The sequence below is a fragment of the Podarcis melisellensis genome (genome assembly GCF_964234715.1).
Source record: "Podarcis melisellensis genome assembly, chromosome: 1".
Taxonomy (NCBI): domain Eukaryota; kingdom Metazoa; phylum Chordata; class Lepidosauria; order Squamata; family Lacertidae; genus Podarcis; species Podarcis melisellensis.
The window spans coordinates 127321512-127336076 of record NC_138528.1 but is presented as its reverse complement, the minus strand read 5'-3'; the positions used below and the strand labels follow the sequence as shown (position 1 = coordinate 127336076).

At 46.5% G+C, this 14565-nt stretch overlaps 1 protein-coding gene across 3 annotated transcripts in view; it reads right to left on the bottom strand.

Moving 5' to 3' along the window:
• Positions 1-14565, bottom strand: part of NRP2 (neuropilin 2) — a 252609-nt gene that overhangs the window by 28717 nt on the left and 209327 nt on the right. The window contains exon 16 of one of the 3 annotated variants that reach the window (XM_081913722.1): positions 8721-11895. The exons of the other annotated variants lie outside the window; for them this stretch is intronic. Coding sequence (XP_081769848.1) covers positions 11615-11895 — 281 coding nt within the window. The 3' untranslated portion in view covers positions 8721-11614. Of the gene's footprint in view, positions 1-8720; positions 11896-14565 lie in introns of those variants that run through there. 3 annotated transcript variants of the gene reach the window in all.

Sequence of the window (14565 nt, the reverse complement as noted above, 5' to 3'; positions counted from 1 at the left end):
CAATCAGAAGCCACGCTTTGGAAGTCAAACATTTCGGAATACAAACAGACTTCCGGAATTGATTCTGTTTGACCTCCGAGGTACGGCTGTACATATAATCCACCTCAGCTTTGGACACAGAATGCCACCAACTCATAAAGAAGTTAGAATGTGGACAAAGCTGCTTTCTGGGACGCAGGAAAGGGGAACCTCAGGCCCACAGGAAAAATGTGGACCCCTGGTCTCTCTCTCTCTGGCCCCTGAAAATCTCTTCAGGGCACACCCAGAAGATATTATTTGGCATCACAGGGAACTGCCGATTGGCCGAGACTCCCTGTGTATCACACCTCCAGCAATGTATACTGCCTTTTCGATTACCTTTCCTGCCCCACTTCCCCCTGGGTCCTTTTGCCCCTGCCCTCCTCTCCCATCTGCTGGAGCAAGAACTCCCATTTGGCCTCAAGTCAGGAGAAAGGAAAGTTGGGTGGAAGACTTGGGAAGGAGCAGGGCCCAAACGCCAGGGCTCAATCTGGCACATTTGGCCCCTGTACTTTAGGAAAGCATGCCCCTTCCAGTCTGAAAATGGCCGGAGGAGGCCAACTCACAGGTTGGGAGCTCTGCTTGCAGCATCTAAGATTGCTTGAGCTGCTCCAAGCTAGATGCCTCCACAAGTTCTGTCAGCTCACTGTATTAAACAGAGTACTCCACCCTCTTCCTTTCCTTTATAGACTGTAAATGTTAAAAGGATTACGGATACCTGAAGCGTTAATGAAGCTAACCCCGTGCATCGTGAAAAACATACGGCCTTGTTTTATTTTAAATCTGCCATGTGTTAAAATTTGATTTTGATTCCAGCACATTTTTATTTTAAAAAAGGCTGCAGACACCACTTGCTCTTTGCAAACCGCTCATTATAAGTTAAATGCTGATAATTCAGTCCCACCACCTCTCGTCCAAGCGGAAGCTCTTCGTCTTTTTATCCTCTCCTACGTGGAAAGCATTTTGCAGCCAAGAATGTTGCCGTTGAAAAATTATAGCTGCTTGAAGTCTGACCCTAAAAACCCCCTTGCCATTCTGACTTCTAACACTTGCCCGTCAGAATTCCTCTAACTGCTCATATTTGTTCCTCGGGGCTGCCTCCGTCTCCAGAGTAATCAATCAAGTTCTTTTGGTGAATCCATCTAACATGCCTGAAGGCAGCGGGATTATGAAAATTGATACCCACTGAGAACATGACCATTTTTGTTCCCCATTAGCGCTTTATCCAGATTAAGACAATATGAAAGATGAAAAGCTAATTGCTCTAATGAACTGATTCATTTCATTGAACATGGAGTGGGTGGGTAGGAAGGGATGGGAATGTTTAAGACTTGCAAAAGGCTTTTAAATGCCGAAGGGTTGATAGGAATGATCTAGGTGCTTTCAGTTCATTCAGGCAATTTATTTAATATGACTTTTTCAACATTTATCCATTGGCCAGGGGTGAGATGCAACTCAACAGCAGTTTCCTTGCTAAAATGGGAAGTATGGCATATGGTGTCTGTAAAAAACGAAGTACAGATTCCAGATGTGTTAACCCGTGTTTCTTGGTAGCATATGAATAGGGAGGGTGCTGAGTCAACATATCAGATACCCCTCATACCCCTCTTATTTAGAATCACCCCTCTTAATCTGAGAAGTTTGTTGCCTTTGTAAAAACAGTCATCTGCTTTGAAATAGGTAAATTGATGTGGAATCAATTCTTATACCAGCTGCACTGGCTCCTGGTGGAGTACAGGATCAGGTTTAAGGTGCTGGTTTTAACCTTTAAAGCCCTATATGGCCTAGGACCCTCGTACCTATGGGACCGCCTCTCCTGGTATGACCCATGGAGGACCCTACGGTCTTCAAACAAAAACATCTTGGAGGTCTCGGGCCACAAGGAGGTTAGGCTGGCCTCAACTACAGCCAGGGCTTTTTCGGCCGTGGCCCCGATCTGGTGGAACGCTCTGTCACAAGAGACTAGGGCCCTGCGGGACTTGGCATCTTTCCGCAGGGCCTGCAAGACAGAGCTGTTCCACCAGGCCTTTGGCTGAGGCACAGTCTGACCTTCTGTAATCCTCATAGAGCTCCAGCCCAATGGTTGCCATTAATTTGACTCTGAAATGATTTTATAATGAATGGTTTTAGAATGTTGTATTATTTTACTGTTGTTAGCCGCTCTGAGCCCGGCTTCGGCTGGGGAGAGCGGGATATAAATAAATTATTATTATTATTATTATTATTATTATTATTATTATTATTATTATTCTCTTCTAAATAAAAAGTGACCCTAATAATCAATCCACAGCCCTAGACAAATAGTGCAGATTTGCATAAAGGGAGACCACACACACTGAGGAGCACAGAATCAAATGGCTACACTAGGAGTGAGGAACCTTTGACCATCCAGAGATGGTGCTAGACTACAACTCCCACCATCCTTGACCACTGGCTATGCTGGCTAGGGATAATGGGAGTTGTAGTCCAGCAACATCTTGAGGACCACTTTCCCCCCACCCCAGGGCTACACAGCATCCCATGGATGTGATCTATTCCAGTCCTTTATCCTAAGAAAAGGATCCTTCACAAATTCAATATGTATTTGTGCAAATTCATCTGATGGTTTTCATTACTCATTGATATTTTTGGTTTCCCGTGAAATTCCTCAGCTGTTTTGGCCGAGAAGGACATATAAAAGCCCTGACTTACCGGATGTATGGTAAAGGGTAAAGGGACCCCTGACCATTAGGTCCAGTCGTGGCCGACTCTGGGGTTGCGGCGCTCATCTCGCTTTATTGGCCAAGGGAGCTAGCGTACAGCTTCCGGGTCATGTGGCCAGCATGACTAAGCCGCTTCTGGAGAACCAGAGCAGCGCATGGAAACGCCATTTACCTTCCCGCCGAAGTGGTACCTATTTATCTACTTGCACTTTGACATGCTTTCGAACTGCTAGGTTGGCAGGAGCTGGGACCGAACAATGGCAGCTCACCCCGTCGCAGGGATTCGAACCACCGACCTTCTGATCAGCAAGTTCTAGGCTCTGTGGTTTAACCCACAGCGCCATGTACTTCACATAAAATCTCAGCGCCAACAGTACTACGAAGCCATCATTTGAGCTCTATCCCATTAAGGCACATTGAGGTGTGCTGCAGGTTAAGAATGAGGAGTCATTCGGGTCCCCATTGCTGTCAGGGTCAGCACAGCGCAAGGAATAGTTTCTCAAAATTGGGGTGCTGCTCTATTTTTTCCACATAATTCATTTAGGGCTATACAGACTATGCAGATCTGAAACGGCCGAGGCTAAGCTATTCCACACCCTCCACCCCAAAGAGGCATTTGACGGTGGGCAAGCTGGCCAGATACACATCCTAATTAGCAAAGGTTTTTTGCAAATGTGCTTTTTGAATGGCAGCTTCTTGCCTTGTTTTGCTGTAGCTGAGTTATCTTGAACCCTCTGGGATGTTTTGAAATGATGTGTCTCGTCTCCTGGGTACGCTCTCCTGAGGTATCTGGCATAATCACAATCAGTAACTGAACACTTTAGCAGAATCCCAAATGAATCATATGAGTTGGCTCAGCTGATCAAGATGATTATGTTCCTAACAAGCACTGACAGAAAGGAAAAAACCTGGGAGTGGTAAGCTATCACTGAGGCTTGAATCTTATGCGTAAATGGGGTTTGATCCTTGTCTGAGATTAGTCAGCAGAGCAACACAGATAAGAATTATGATCAGGGTTTCGTCTTCAACTTGGAACCCAACCCCATCCCAGATGTATGGATGCTAAAATAAGAATAATAAGAATAATAAGAATAAGAATAAGAATAAGAATTTATTTATACCCCTTTATACCCCTCTTGGTGGCTTCCTACAAAACTCTAAAATACAATAACCTATTAAACATTAAAAGCTTCCCTAAACAGGTCTGCCTTCAGATGTCTTCTAAAAATCTGGTAGTTATTTTTCTCTTTGACATCTGGTGGGAGGGCGTTCCACAGGGCGGGTGCCACTACTGAAAAGGCCCTCTGCCTGGTTCCCTGTAACTTGGCTTCTCGCAGCGAGGGAACCGCCAGAAGGCCCTCAGCGCTGGACCTCAGTGTTCGGGCAGAACGACGCAAGATATAGTTACTCACTAGTGAGGAGAAAACATTCTGCATATGGCTAGAGCAGTTCTTTTTCACCATTTGTGTCATTTTAGTGACACAACACTGGAAATCAGGATCTGGGTAATAAGCTTTAGCAATCTTAAATTAAGCCGTGTTTTTAGTTGTTGTTTTAAAAAACCCCAAGGATCTAGCCATTTGTCAATGCAAGTTTCTTCAAATTAAGGGTCCTACAAAATATCAGCACCAATTCCCCTTCCCAAAATTTGTCGTGGGGCGTGTGTGTGGCTTTCTTACAGCTGTTTCCAGCTTTCGCCTAGCTCTGCCAGAAGCTGATATTGGAGTAAACGTTGGCCCTCTCTACATCTAAAAATCAGACCTATTTTCTGCCATCATTTGGCTCACCAGATCTCAGAGCACATAAAAAAGGAACACTGTCAGATCTTCAAGTTTGGGCTGATCTGTAACTATGGACTATGGGCAGGGATAGGCAACCTAAGGCCCATGGGCCGGATGCAGCCCAATCACCTTCTCAATCTGGCCTGTGGACGGTCCAGGAATCAGCGTGTTTTCACATGAGTAGAATGTGTCCTTTTATTTAAAACGCATCTCTGGGTTATTTGTGGGGCATAGGAATTCATTCATTATTTTTTTCAAAATATTGTCCGGTCAACCACATGGTCTGAGGGACGGTGGACTGGCCCATGGCTGAAAAAGGTTGCTGACCCCTGGACAATGGACATGAGTAATATAATTTACCTGGGGATGAGTGTCATACCCCAGATCACCTTCTGTGAGCAGGATGTGTGCTGTAACAAAAAACGCCTTACCCACACAAGTTGATTTTCAGTATTATGCGTGCTCCTTCCTTCTCGGATAGATTGCTCACAATGAGTAGACTATTTGTGTGAATTGATAAGAGCCTTAAGTGACATACGAACCAGCCCAAGAGACAGGGTTCTGTAAGGCACCAAGAGTCTCAAACTGGGATTAGTTGTGACCAGATTTCAGTGCTACTGAGAGAGCCCATCTGATGAAGGAATTGTAGCCTAGACAGCATTGGAAAGCTCACCAGCTAATTCAGCAACTGGCCAGGTCATCCAGTGGACTAACACAGCTCTAAAATAGGTGGTTGACCTTTTGGGGCCTGGGGGTGAAGGAATGGGTTTCCCAAACCCAAAAACTGACTGTGCAGACAGTTTTGAAATGGGCACCAAAATACCTATTTTTCCTTAGCTAAAATCCAATGTATAAACAAAAACCCGGCTGTATAAACAAGTGCTCAGAGCCCTCTCCTTTATCAGTTTGTGACGGCAAGGATGACCTTGGCTGTTCCAGTGGAGTAGGGATGAGATGTCTGGGTCTTATCTTACCACACTCTGGCGCACAGACCTAGTCCGGGAACAGCGCCAGAGTGTGTTCTTGGAGTTGGTGACCTCTTGCTCCAAGATAAGAGTAGGAACAGGAATACCCTTTTATGGTCAGAAGTACAGGAAGGAATACCCTTTTATGGTCAGAAGTACAGGAAGGAATACCCATTTATGGTTAAGAATACCAGAGCAGGAACATATGTGATGTCAACCTGCATGTATAGGCTGATGTGGGTGGATTCCTGGGGAAGGAGGGAGAGGGTGCCTGGATGATATATATACTGCATGAAATTTCTCATTTCTTTGGACTTGCTGTGGACTGACCACGCAAGTGCCTTTCTGCTGTTCTGGAGAACAGAAATAAAGAACTCTTTCTCTGAACCAACCCTCGGTGTCATTTGACTTCCTTCCTCCTGTCCGGGAGCAACGCAGACCCAGTCGGTGAACTCCAATAAGGCTACAGAGGCGGCTCTCCAAAAGCCACATGCTGGTGTTGGATGTGGCGAACACACACCTCCTTGGGTGCACGCATGCACATGCACGCACACACACACACACACATTCAGACACGTAATTTAACTAGGCAGGCATATGCAAACTCAGATAGTCTCTGCCAAGGGGTGGGGACTTTCGGCACACCAGGCTTTGCTATGCATGGAAAAGCCTTCCACTTACCTTGCAAAGGAACCTCTTCTCCCTCTGACGCAGGGCCAATGGAGGGCACAAGCGCTTAGGAAACAGGAAGGAGTGTCCCTTCTGCACACTTCTGCTTCCTTCTTCATAACTTCTTGTTATGGACTGCTGGACTGGACTGCCAAGTGATGTGCAGCCAACAGCAAGCCAAAGCAAAACATGAAGCCATCTCTCGTACGGTGTTCAGTTAGGGCAGGTGTGGGCAACCTTTGCCCCTGCCAGCCGATGGTGCTGAACTACAACTCCCATCAGTCCCGACAAGCTTGGGCAATGGGCAGGGATGATGGGAGTTGCAGTTCGGCAACATCTGGAGGGCCAAAGGTTTCTCTTAACTGAATTAAACAGGGGAGAGGAGAGGAGAGAAGCAACAGCAGCACTTTTCTGTTGTACAAACTAATTATACTCTAAGATTCCTGAGGAAAACTAAGGGAAGTGGGCCGGCACAGAAAATGCCAGGGGGCTGTTTCCTCCCCAAACACTCACCAGCAACTTTAGATCCTCCTATACAGTAATGCGGGTGGCGCTGTGGGTTAAACCACAGAGCCTAGGGCTTGCCGATCAGAAGGTCGGCGGATCGAATCCCCACGACGGGGTGAGCTCCCGTTGCTCGGTCGCTGCTCCTGCCCACCTAGCAGTTTGAAAGCACATCAAAGTGCAAGTAGTTAAATAGGTACTGCTCCGGCGGGAAGATAAACGGCATTTCTGTGCGCTGCTCTGGTTCGCCAGAAGCAGCTTAGTCATGCTGGCCACATGACCCGGAAGCTGTATACCGGTTCCCTCAGCCAGTAAAGCGAGATGAGTGCCGCAACCCCAGAGTCGGTCACGACTGGACCTAACAGTCAGGGTCCCTTTACCTTATACAGTAAGCCCACAGCTTACGTGGGGATTACGTTCCGGGGATCACGCCTAAAGCCAACATTACGTAAAGTCCGTTGGGTTCAATGGTGGGTGGGATTACCCATGTCAATTTCCCCAGAAACCCGGCCCCTTTTAAAGTATTTTTTTTTTGCCATGCGCATAATTTGTGGGTTTACTGCATCCATAAAAATGTAAAGCCACAGAGGAAGATGGACCAAAGTTTTGACTCAATATCAGGCAGTGCCCTGTGATCCCCATATGCTTCTACAGAGCCTCTGAAATTCTGCAGATCAGCTGAAGACAAGCATGGGAAACACAACTCTATACTGCCCTTAGCGCTGTCAATGAACTACTCTTATGTGTAGTTATGTGGGAAGCAGCTTCCTTGTCCCTGTTGTTCAGGCTGCGTACTAGACACCATGCCTTTATAGCATATTTAAAGATAAAGGTAAAGGGACCCCTGACCGTTAGGTCCAGTCGCGGACGACTCTGGGGTTGTGGCGCTCATCTCGCTTTACTGGCCGAGGGAGCCGACATTTGTCCACAGACAGTTTTTCCGGGTCATGTGGCCAGCATGACTAAGCTGCTTCTGGCAAACCAGAGCAGCGCACGGAAACGCCGTTTACCTTCCCGCCGGAGTGGTACCTACTGATCTACTTGCACTTTGACGTGCTTTCGAACTGCTAGGTTGGCAGGGGCAGGGACCGAGCAACGGGAGCTCACCCCGTCATGGGGATTTGAACCACCGACCTTCTGATCAGCAAGCCCAAGAGGCTCAGTGGTTTAGACAACAGCGCCACCCGTGTCCCTCCTAAAGCATATTTACACCCCCCAAAAAGAATCCCGGTAATTGCATTTACCCCTCAGCACCCTTAACAAACTAGTTTCCGGTATTATCTGATGGCGTGTAAGCAGCTGCACACTCAAGATCAATTTGTGTGAAACAGCTATCCCACCGTCGACTTGAGTCATTCTCTGCATTCATAACCAAGAGCGGGTTTCGAATTTTTCAAAGTCCGCTCGGCATTCGCCAGGATGACCAAAGTGTCCGGTCTTTCAAAGTATGACTAGGGGTTATGTGGTGGCTGTGGTCTACCCTAGTGAGATGAAATCGGGGGCTATTTGTTTTATTCCTGGGATAACAGCAGCATAATCTTCGGGGGCGGGGGGAGTGTTGTGGTGATATAATCCAACTCCTCCAACCCTTCCTTCACTTCAAATCAGTGGCTTTAACGTATTAAGATTTAAGCCTCCAATTTCAAAGTGGAGGTGATCAAAGTGTTTTAATGTCAAGTTCTCCTGGAGAGGAGAGGGCTTCATAAGCTTCCATATTTCCCCACCTGGGTGTTGGAAATCCATAGCCTCACATTCCAGCGGTCTTTAGTCATCTTGCCTGGCCTCTTGCCCTGCATTTCTTGTTCAGTCCACAATAACTTCAGCCATGTTTGTGGTGCTGCAGATTCAGTTCCCCCCAGTCTCCAATCTTACACCTACCATTTGACCAGCTGGTCCCCCCCTTTGATTACCCCCCTCTCTCCTGGGTGAAACACACCGATAAGGCTCTAACCCTGAAAGAATAGATCTAAAGACCCCCTAGACAATACAGCCGCACACACATATTTGCAAATACATTTACGTTCAGACACACTGATCTTACAATCCGATCGGGAGGAGAAGGGGGACAAAAACCAAATATATCTATAAAAAATATCATCATTTTATTACATTCCACACAGTACATTGTCAAGAATTTCAAAATTCCACAAGATATTTTCACACACAGGCAACTGGGTGATGTTGACAATGTCACAGCTGTTAAGGGGCGGGAGTGAAAAGTGGCAGTAAAAATCACGGGAGGGTGACAGGGCAGTCTTTGGCGAATATCTAAAAATGGGATCTCTCAATCGGGTTAAAACACACCCAGGCTGAGCATATTTGAACTATTGTGAAATCTGGAATACAACTGGAGGTATTTACACTTGACTGCTGTTGGGGGTTAGGGTGGGGAGATCAGGAAAATCAGTGGGAGGGGAAAGTTTACATTTTTCTCGTTTTATTTTGTTTATTATATTTTTATCCCACCTTTCCTTCCAAAGGAGCCCAGGGTGCCAAATTCACTTTGGAGATTTCCAATCACACGTACCAGGGATACAGAAATTAAGGTACTTACTAACATTATTTGCTTCCACACTGGAAGATGTTCTCTTGGGACCCACAAGAACGAACAAATCACATCTCAAAAGGTGGCTTCTGCATATTTCCTGGCATAAGATGAAGTTGTCACCTTGCTCAGAGGCAAGGTGTCTCTCCCCTCCCCCCTCCAAAAAAATATTCTGTGATGTGGGACAGGTGATCGCTTTGCTCTCACAAATCCCTTCTTTCTAGATGCAGTTTATAAGCACACACACTCCACCCCCATATGCACTCTGCACTTTAAAGAACAATTTCCCTAATAAACAGCACTGTGTGGCATTTTAAACCAGCTAAGCAAGCATCTGGACAGAGTAAATTTGCTACATGCACTTAGAGCATGCTACCTGAATAACACGGGGCGGAAGGATGTGACATAGAAACCCCTAGATCAAAGTGTTCATTTTGGGGAACTTGGCAAAGAATATCCACTTTCTTTCATGACCCATGCCAACCCTGTACATACATAGGGTTCAAACCACTGGGAGTTTGTCCCGCACGGTTATATCAGGGACAGGTCTTGGGGCCAGTCCACACTTCCACTGTCCCATGCCTAGAAAGAATGGGGCAAAAAGAGGTGTGCACCGCCCCCAAGACACAGGGCCGAGTGGTTTCCCCCTTGCCCAGCTCCTTTCCCAGAGAAAACCACTCTCTAAATCAGAAGAAATATGTGGAAAACCTGATTGCTGTTTGCTCTGAATGAGCGCCAAAGAGCAGTTTTCCCCAGCGGGGAGCAGCAGGACAAGAAGAAACCTGGATATGCCCCCAGTGATTTTAGTAGGGCTTCCATAATGGAAAGCACTCATGACTTTCACCCCTAGTATTACAACGCTGCTATTCTCGCCTGAATTCTCAGTTTTCACATCAGGGAGAAACGGCAGACAGGAACTTTAAGAAGGATATAGCAAGTAGTCATGGCTGGATTTTTTTTTTTACGCAAACAAAGTGTTCAGTGGAGATGTATTTTGCCAGAAAATATGTCAGATTTAACCGTTCCAACCACCTTTGTGTGTTATCACTTGATAAATCCATATAAGGCATTTCCATTGCATTACTTCAGAGCAAAATCAATAGATAAAGGCTCCATTATACCATCTTTGTTAAAGATGCAGAGATAGTTGGGTTTTAGCAGGCCCTATTCTCGGGGCTTTGGTTGACAGATGTCACTACCAACATCTTAAGAAGCAACATGGCCATGAAAGTAAATTGTGTCAGGCAGCCATTTATGTCGACATGGAGAGAGAAAACAAGGGGGCAAAGCGTTCTTTGTGTCTTTTTTCAAAATTACCAGTAAAAACACAATGGCGGCATTTCCTTGCTCTCACAAAAAAAGAAAAGAAAAGAAAGCATCACCAAGAGTGAGGTTTACCTATAAAATGAAATAAACCTCAGATTCATGGAGCTATAGCATTTTTCAAAACCTTACATCTATTGGCATCTATGCATCTCTCTAAGGCTGGGTTTAACAGATAAACTGAACATTCATTACAAGCTTCTCTCTCTTTTTTTAATAAGGCAACTTGAAAAATATTTGTTTTGTTGAGGGATTAATTCCACTACCAAAACGATGGCTATGTTTTTGTGATTTCTGGGGGGGGGGGTGAAGGAACCCTATAAGACCTTGAAGTTGACCGTCTCCAAGCCTTTCTCAGTTCTCCCCCGTCATACACTGTGGCGTTTTGTTTTTGCCCTATCTTTAGGCTTGCCATTTGAAATTTTCCAGGGGCACAGCCTCTCTCCCCTCCCCCCCCATCAGTATGAACCTGCTGACGTTTTCATTAAGCATATCAAATGTAAACCCAGCCAGAGCTAGATAAGGCAACAAAAAGCATCGTTCACTTCTCCTAGTAAACAAATCAGTGTATCTGTCCTCAAAAAAAGGTGTCTGGGGCCTTCCACGAGGCAGGGCAGGGGGGAAAAAGCACTCCCTTGTGAAGGTCGCAGCGGCACAAGCAAGTCCCAAAAGACCTTTTCGAAATAGCCAACCAGCCAATTTCCCCCCACACATGCACACTTACATACATAGATAGGTAAGAGATAATACAAGCACACAGAAATTTACTCTGGCATACTCCTCCCGACGCGTTACTGAGTTTTCTTGCAAGTTGTCTACCGGGGACAAAAAAACCCCCCACGAGTCCTTGAGAAACGAAATAAAAGGAGCATTCACTTTCAAAGAGACAGGGGTGGGAGGGAGGCAAGTCTCCTCTCGCGATCCACGATGCAGCATTACCGTTTTTTAAGAGTTTTTTTTGTTTTTTTGTCAAGAGAACCAAGGGGAGATGTCTATAGAGTTCACAGATATGCTGGGTGAGGAGGAAAAGTGCAAAATTGAGGCAACGTCTCTGAAAGTCTCTTTTTTAAAAAAAGTTTTTGTTTTGTATGTTTCCTGGCTCCGCTCTCAGCAATGCGAACTGCGGTCTTGCTCTAGTTTTATCGTTAAGGTGGGCTCCACCGCCAGAGGGGCCCCGCTGGCATAGTGGGAGCTTTTGTAGGTGATGGAGTGATCGCTCTTCTTGGCCGCATAGCGGAAGCGGTGGTAGTGGAGCACAAGGGCCAGCACGACGGAGACCACAACCAGAACAGCACCTCCGGCGGCCATAACGTAATACCAGTAAGTTGGGATGGGCTGCACTGACACCGTGTCCACTGTGGGCTCGTTCCCTGGCAGAAGGGTGCCCCCTGGGGGAGAGACAGAAGAACGTTGCTAGCTGGCATGCATGCAGGCTCATCAAAGCATACACACACACACACATACATGCGTTTCAGAGTTCTCAGCAACTTAAATAAAGGTCTGCATGACCGAGCTTTCCCCTCCTGGGTGGGAACGTAATTTGGGTTTTTTTGACAAGCAGGCAATTTAAAGCATTTCATTAATTAGGCTGGGGAGGAGGAGGGGGGGAAAGAGGATATAAATGTTGTTCATAGCCATTATATTTGGAAGGAACGGCTTCCGCGCCGCCCCCCCTAACCCCCCCGCCACAGCCTTGCGCTCCCTGCCACAGCCACCCACAATCAGCTCCGTCTTGTTTCAGCGTGGCACTTGTTTGTCAAGCAATGACAAAACACGTCACTTTTTTTAAAAACAAGTGACAAGAGTTTAATTGCCAAGTACGAAGGAGGTTGTGACAGGATCACAGAAGAGATTCTAGAGATGAAAAACACGCTTCATTCCTATGGGGGGGGGGGGAGAAAAGCAGAAAAGGAATCCGCAGGCAAGACCTTCCGCAGGTCATCATGCTTCAGAGACCCAGAATTTTTAAGGCCATCCCCACCGCAATCCTATCTTCTATAATTCGGGCATGGCTTTCCAAATCACAGCTAAACCAAGACCTCCGGGCAGAAGTAAGACGCCTTGTGTTCGGTGAAGTTTACTCCCCAGTAAGTAATGCCTATGGTAACAGTCTCACACTGCAATTCTTTTCCTTCCTACCTGTTGAATTCAATAAGATTCACTCCCAGGTGACTGTAAATAGGTTTGCAGCCTGTGTGTGTGTGTGTGTTACTATTTAACAACTACAGTAAGCTACAAATTCAGGCTTTACGACTCTCCTGGAATCTCTGTGCAGTGGTACCTCGGGTTACATACGCTTCAGGTTACAGACTCTGCTAACCCAGAAATAGTACCTCGGGTTAAGAACTTTGCTTCAGGATGAGAACAGAAATCGTGCTCTGGCGGCGCGGAAGCAGCAGGAGGAGGCCCCATTAGCTAAAGTGGTGCTTCAGGTTAAGAACAGTTTCAGGTTAAGTACGGACCTCCGGAACGAATTAAGTACTTAACCCGAGGTACCACTGTATTTCCAATGTTTACGTTTTTTTGACCCCATCGAAGTTGTGTCTTGAGGACCAGAAGAGATGCGAAGAGGCCAACCACATTTACTTGTTCCCATGTCTTCCCCGTTCAGGTATAAAGCAGTGAATATAAAAGCTCCCCTGCTGAATCAGGTGAAAGATTAGAGAACTGGGCCAAAACAAACAAGATGAATTTTAACAGGGAGAAATGTAAAGGATTGCACTTGGGCAAAAAAAAATGAGAGGTACAAATACAAGATGGGTGACACCTGGCTTGAGAGCAGTACATGTGAAAAGGATCTAGGAGTCTTGGTTGACCACAAACTTGACATGAGCTAACAGTGTGACGCGGCAGCTAAAAAAGCCAATGCAATTCTGGGCTGCATCAATAGGAGTATAGCATCTAGATCAAGGGAAGTAATAGTGCCACTGTATTCTGCTCTGGTCAGACCTCACCTGGAGTACTGTGTCCAGTTCTGGGCACCACAGTTCAAGAAGGACACTGACAAACTGGAACATGTACAGAGGAGGGCAACCAAAATGGTCAAAGGCCTGGTAACGATGCCTTATGAGGAACGGCTAAGGGAGCTGGGCATGTTTAACCTGGAGAAGAGGAGGTTAAGGGGTGATATGATAGCCATGTTCAAATATATAAAAGGATGTCACATAGAGGAGGGAGAAAGGTTGTTTTCTGCTGCTCCAGAGAAGAGGACACGGAGCAATGGTTCCAAACTACAAGAAAGAAGATTCCACCTAAACATTAGGAAGAACTTCCTGACCGTAAGAGCTGTTCGACAGAGGAATTTGCTGCCAAGGAGTGTGGTGGAGTCTCCTTCTTTGGAGGTCTTTAAGCAGAGGCTTGACAACCATAGGTCAGGACTGCTCTGATGGTGTTTCCTGAGTGGCAGGGGGTTGGACTCGATGGCCCTTGTGGTCTCTTCCAACTCTATGATTCTATGATTCTATGGTCCAGCATCCTGTTCTCTTGAGTGGCCAACCAGATGTCTATGAAAAGCAGGTAAGCAGGACCTAACAGCACCCTCTCCCCTTGCGACAGTGGAGGCAGAACACAGCCATCCTGGCTAGCAGCCGCTGATATTCTTACTCTTCATAAGTTTGTCTAATCCTCTTTCAAAGCCATCCAGTTTGGTAGCCATCTCTATGCAATTAATCCAGAATTCGGCAGTTAAGACTGGTGACTGCGAGTGGCCGCCGGGACCACATAACACCGGTTCTGAGAGATCTGCATTGGCTCCCAGTACGTTTCCAAGCACGATTCAAAGTGTTGGTGCTGACCTTTAAAGCCCTAAACGGCCTCGGTCCTGTATACCTGAAGGAGCATCTCCACTCCCATCGTTCAGCTCGGACACTGAGATCCAGCGCCAAGGGCCTTCTGGCGGTTCCCTCATTGTGAGAAGCGAGGGAACCAGACAGAGGGCCTTCTCGGTAGTGGCGCCCGCCCTGTGGAACACCCTCCATTCAGATGTGAAGGAAATAAGCAGCTATCCTATCTTTAAAAGACCTCTGAAGGCAGCCCTGTTTAGGGAAGTTTTTAATAGT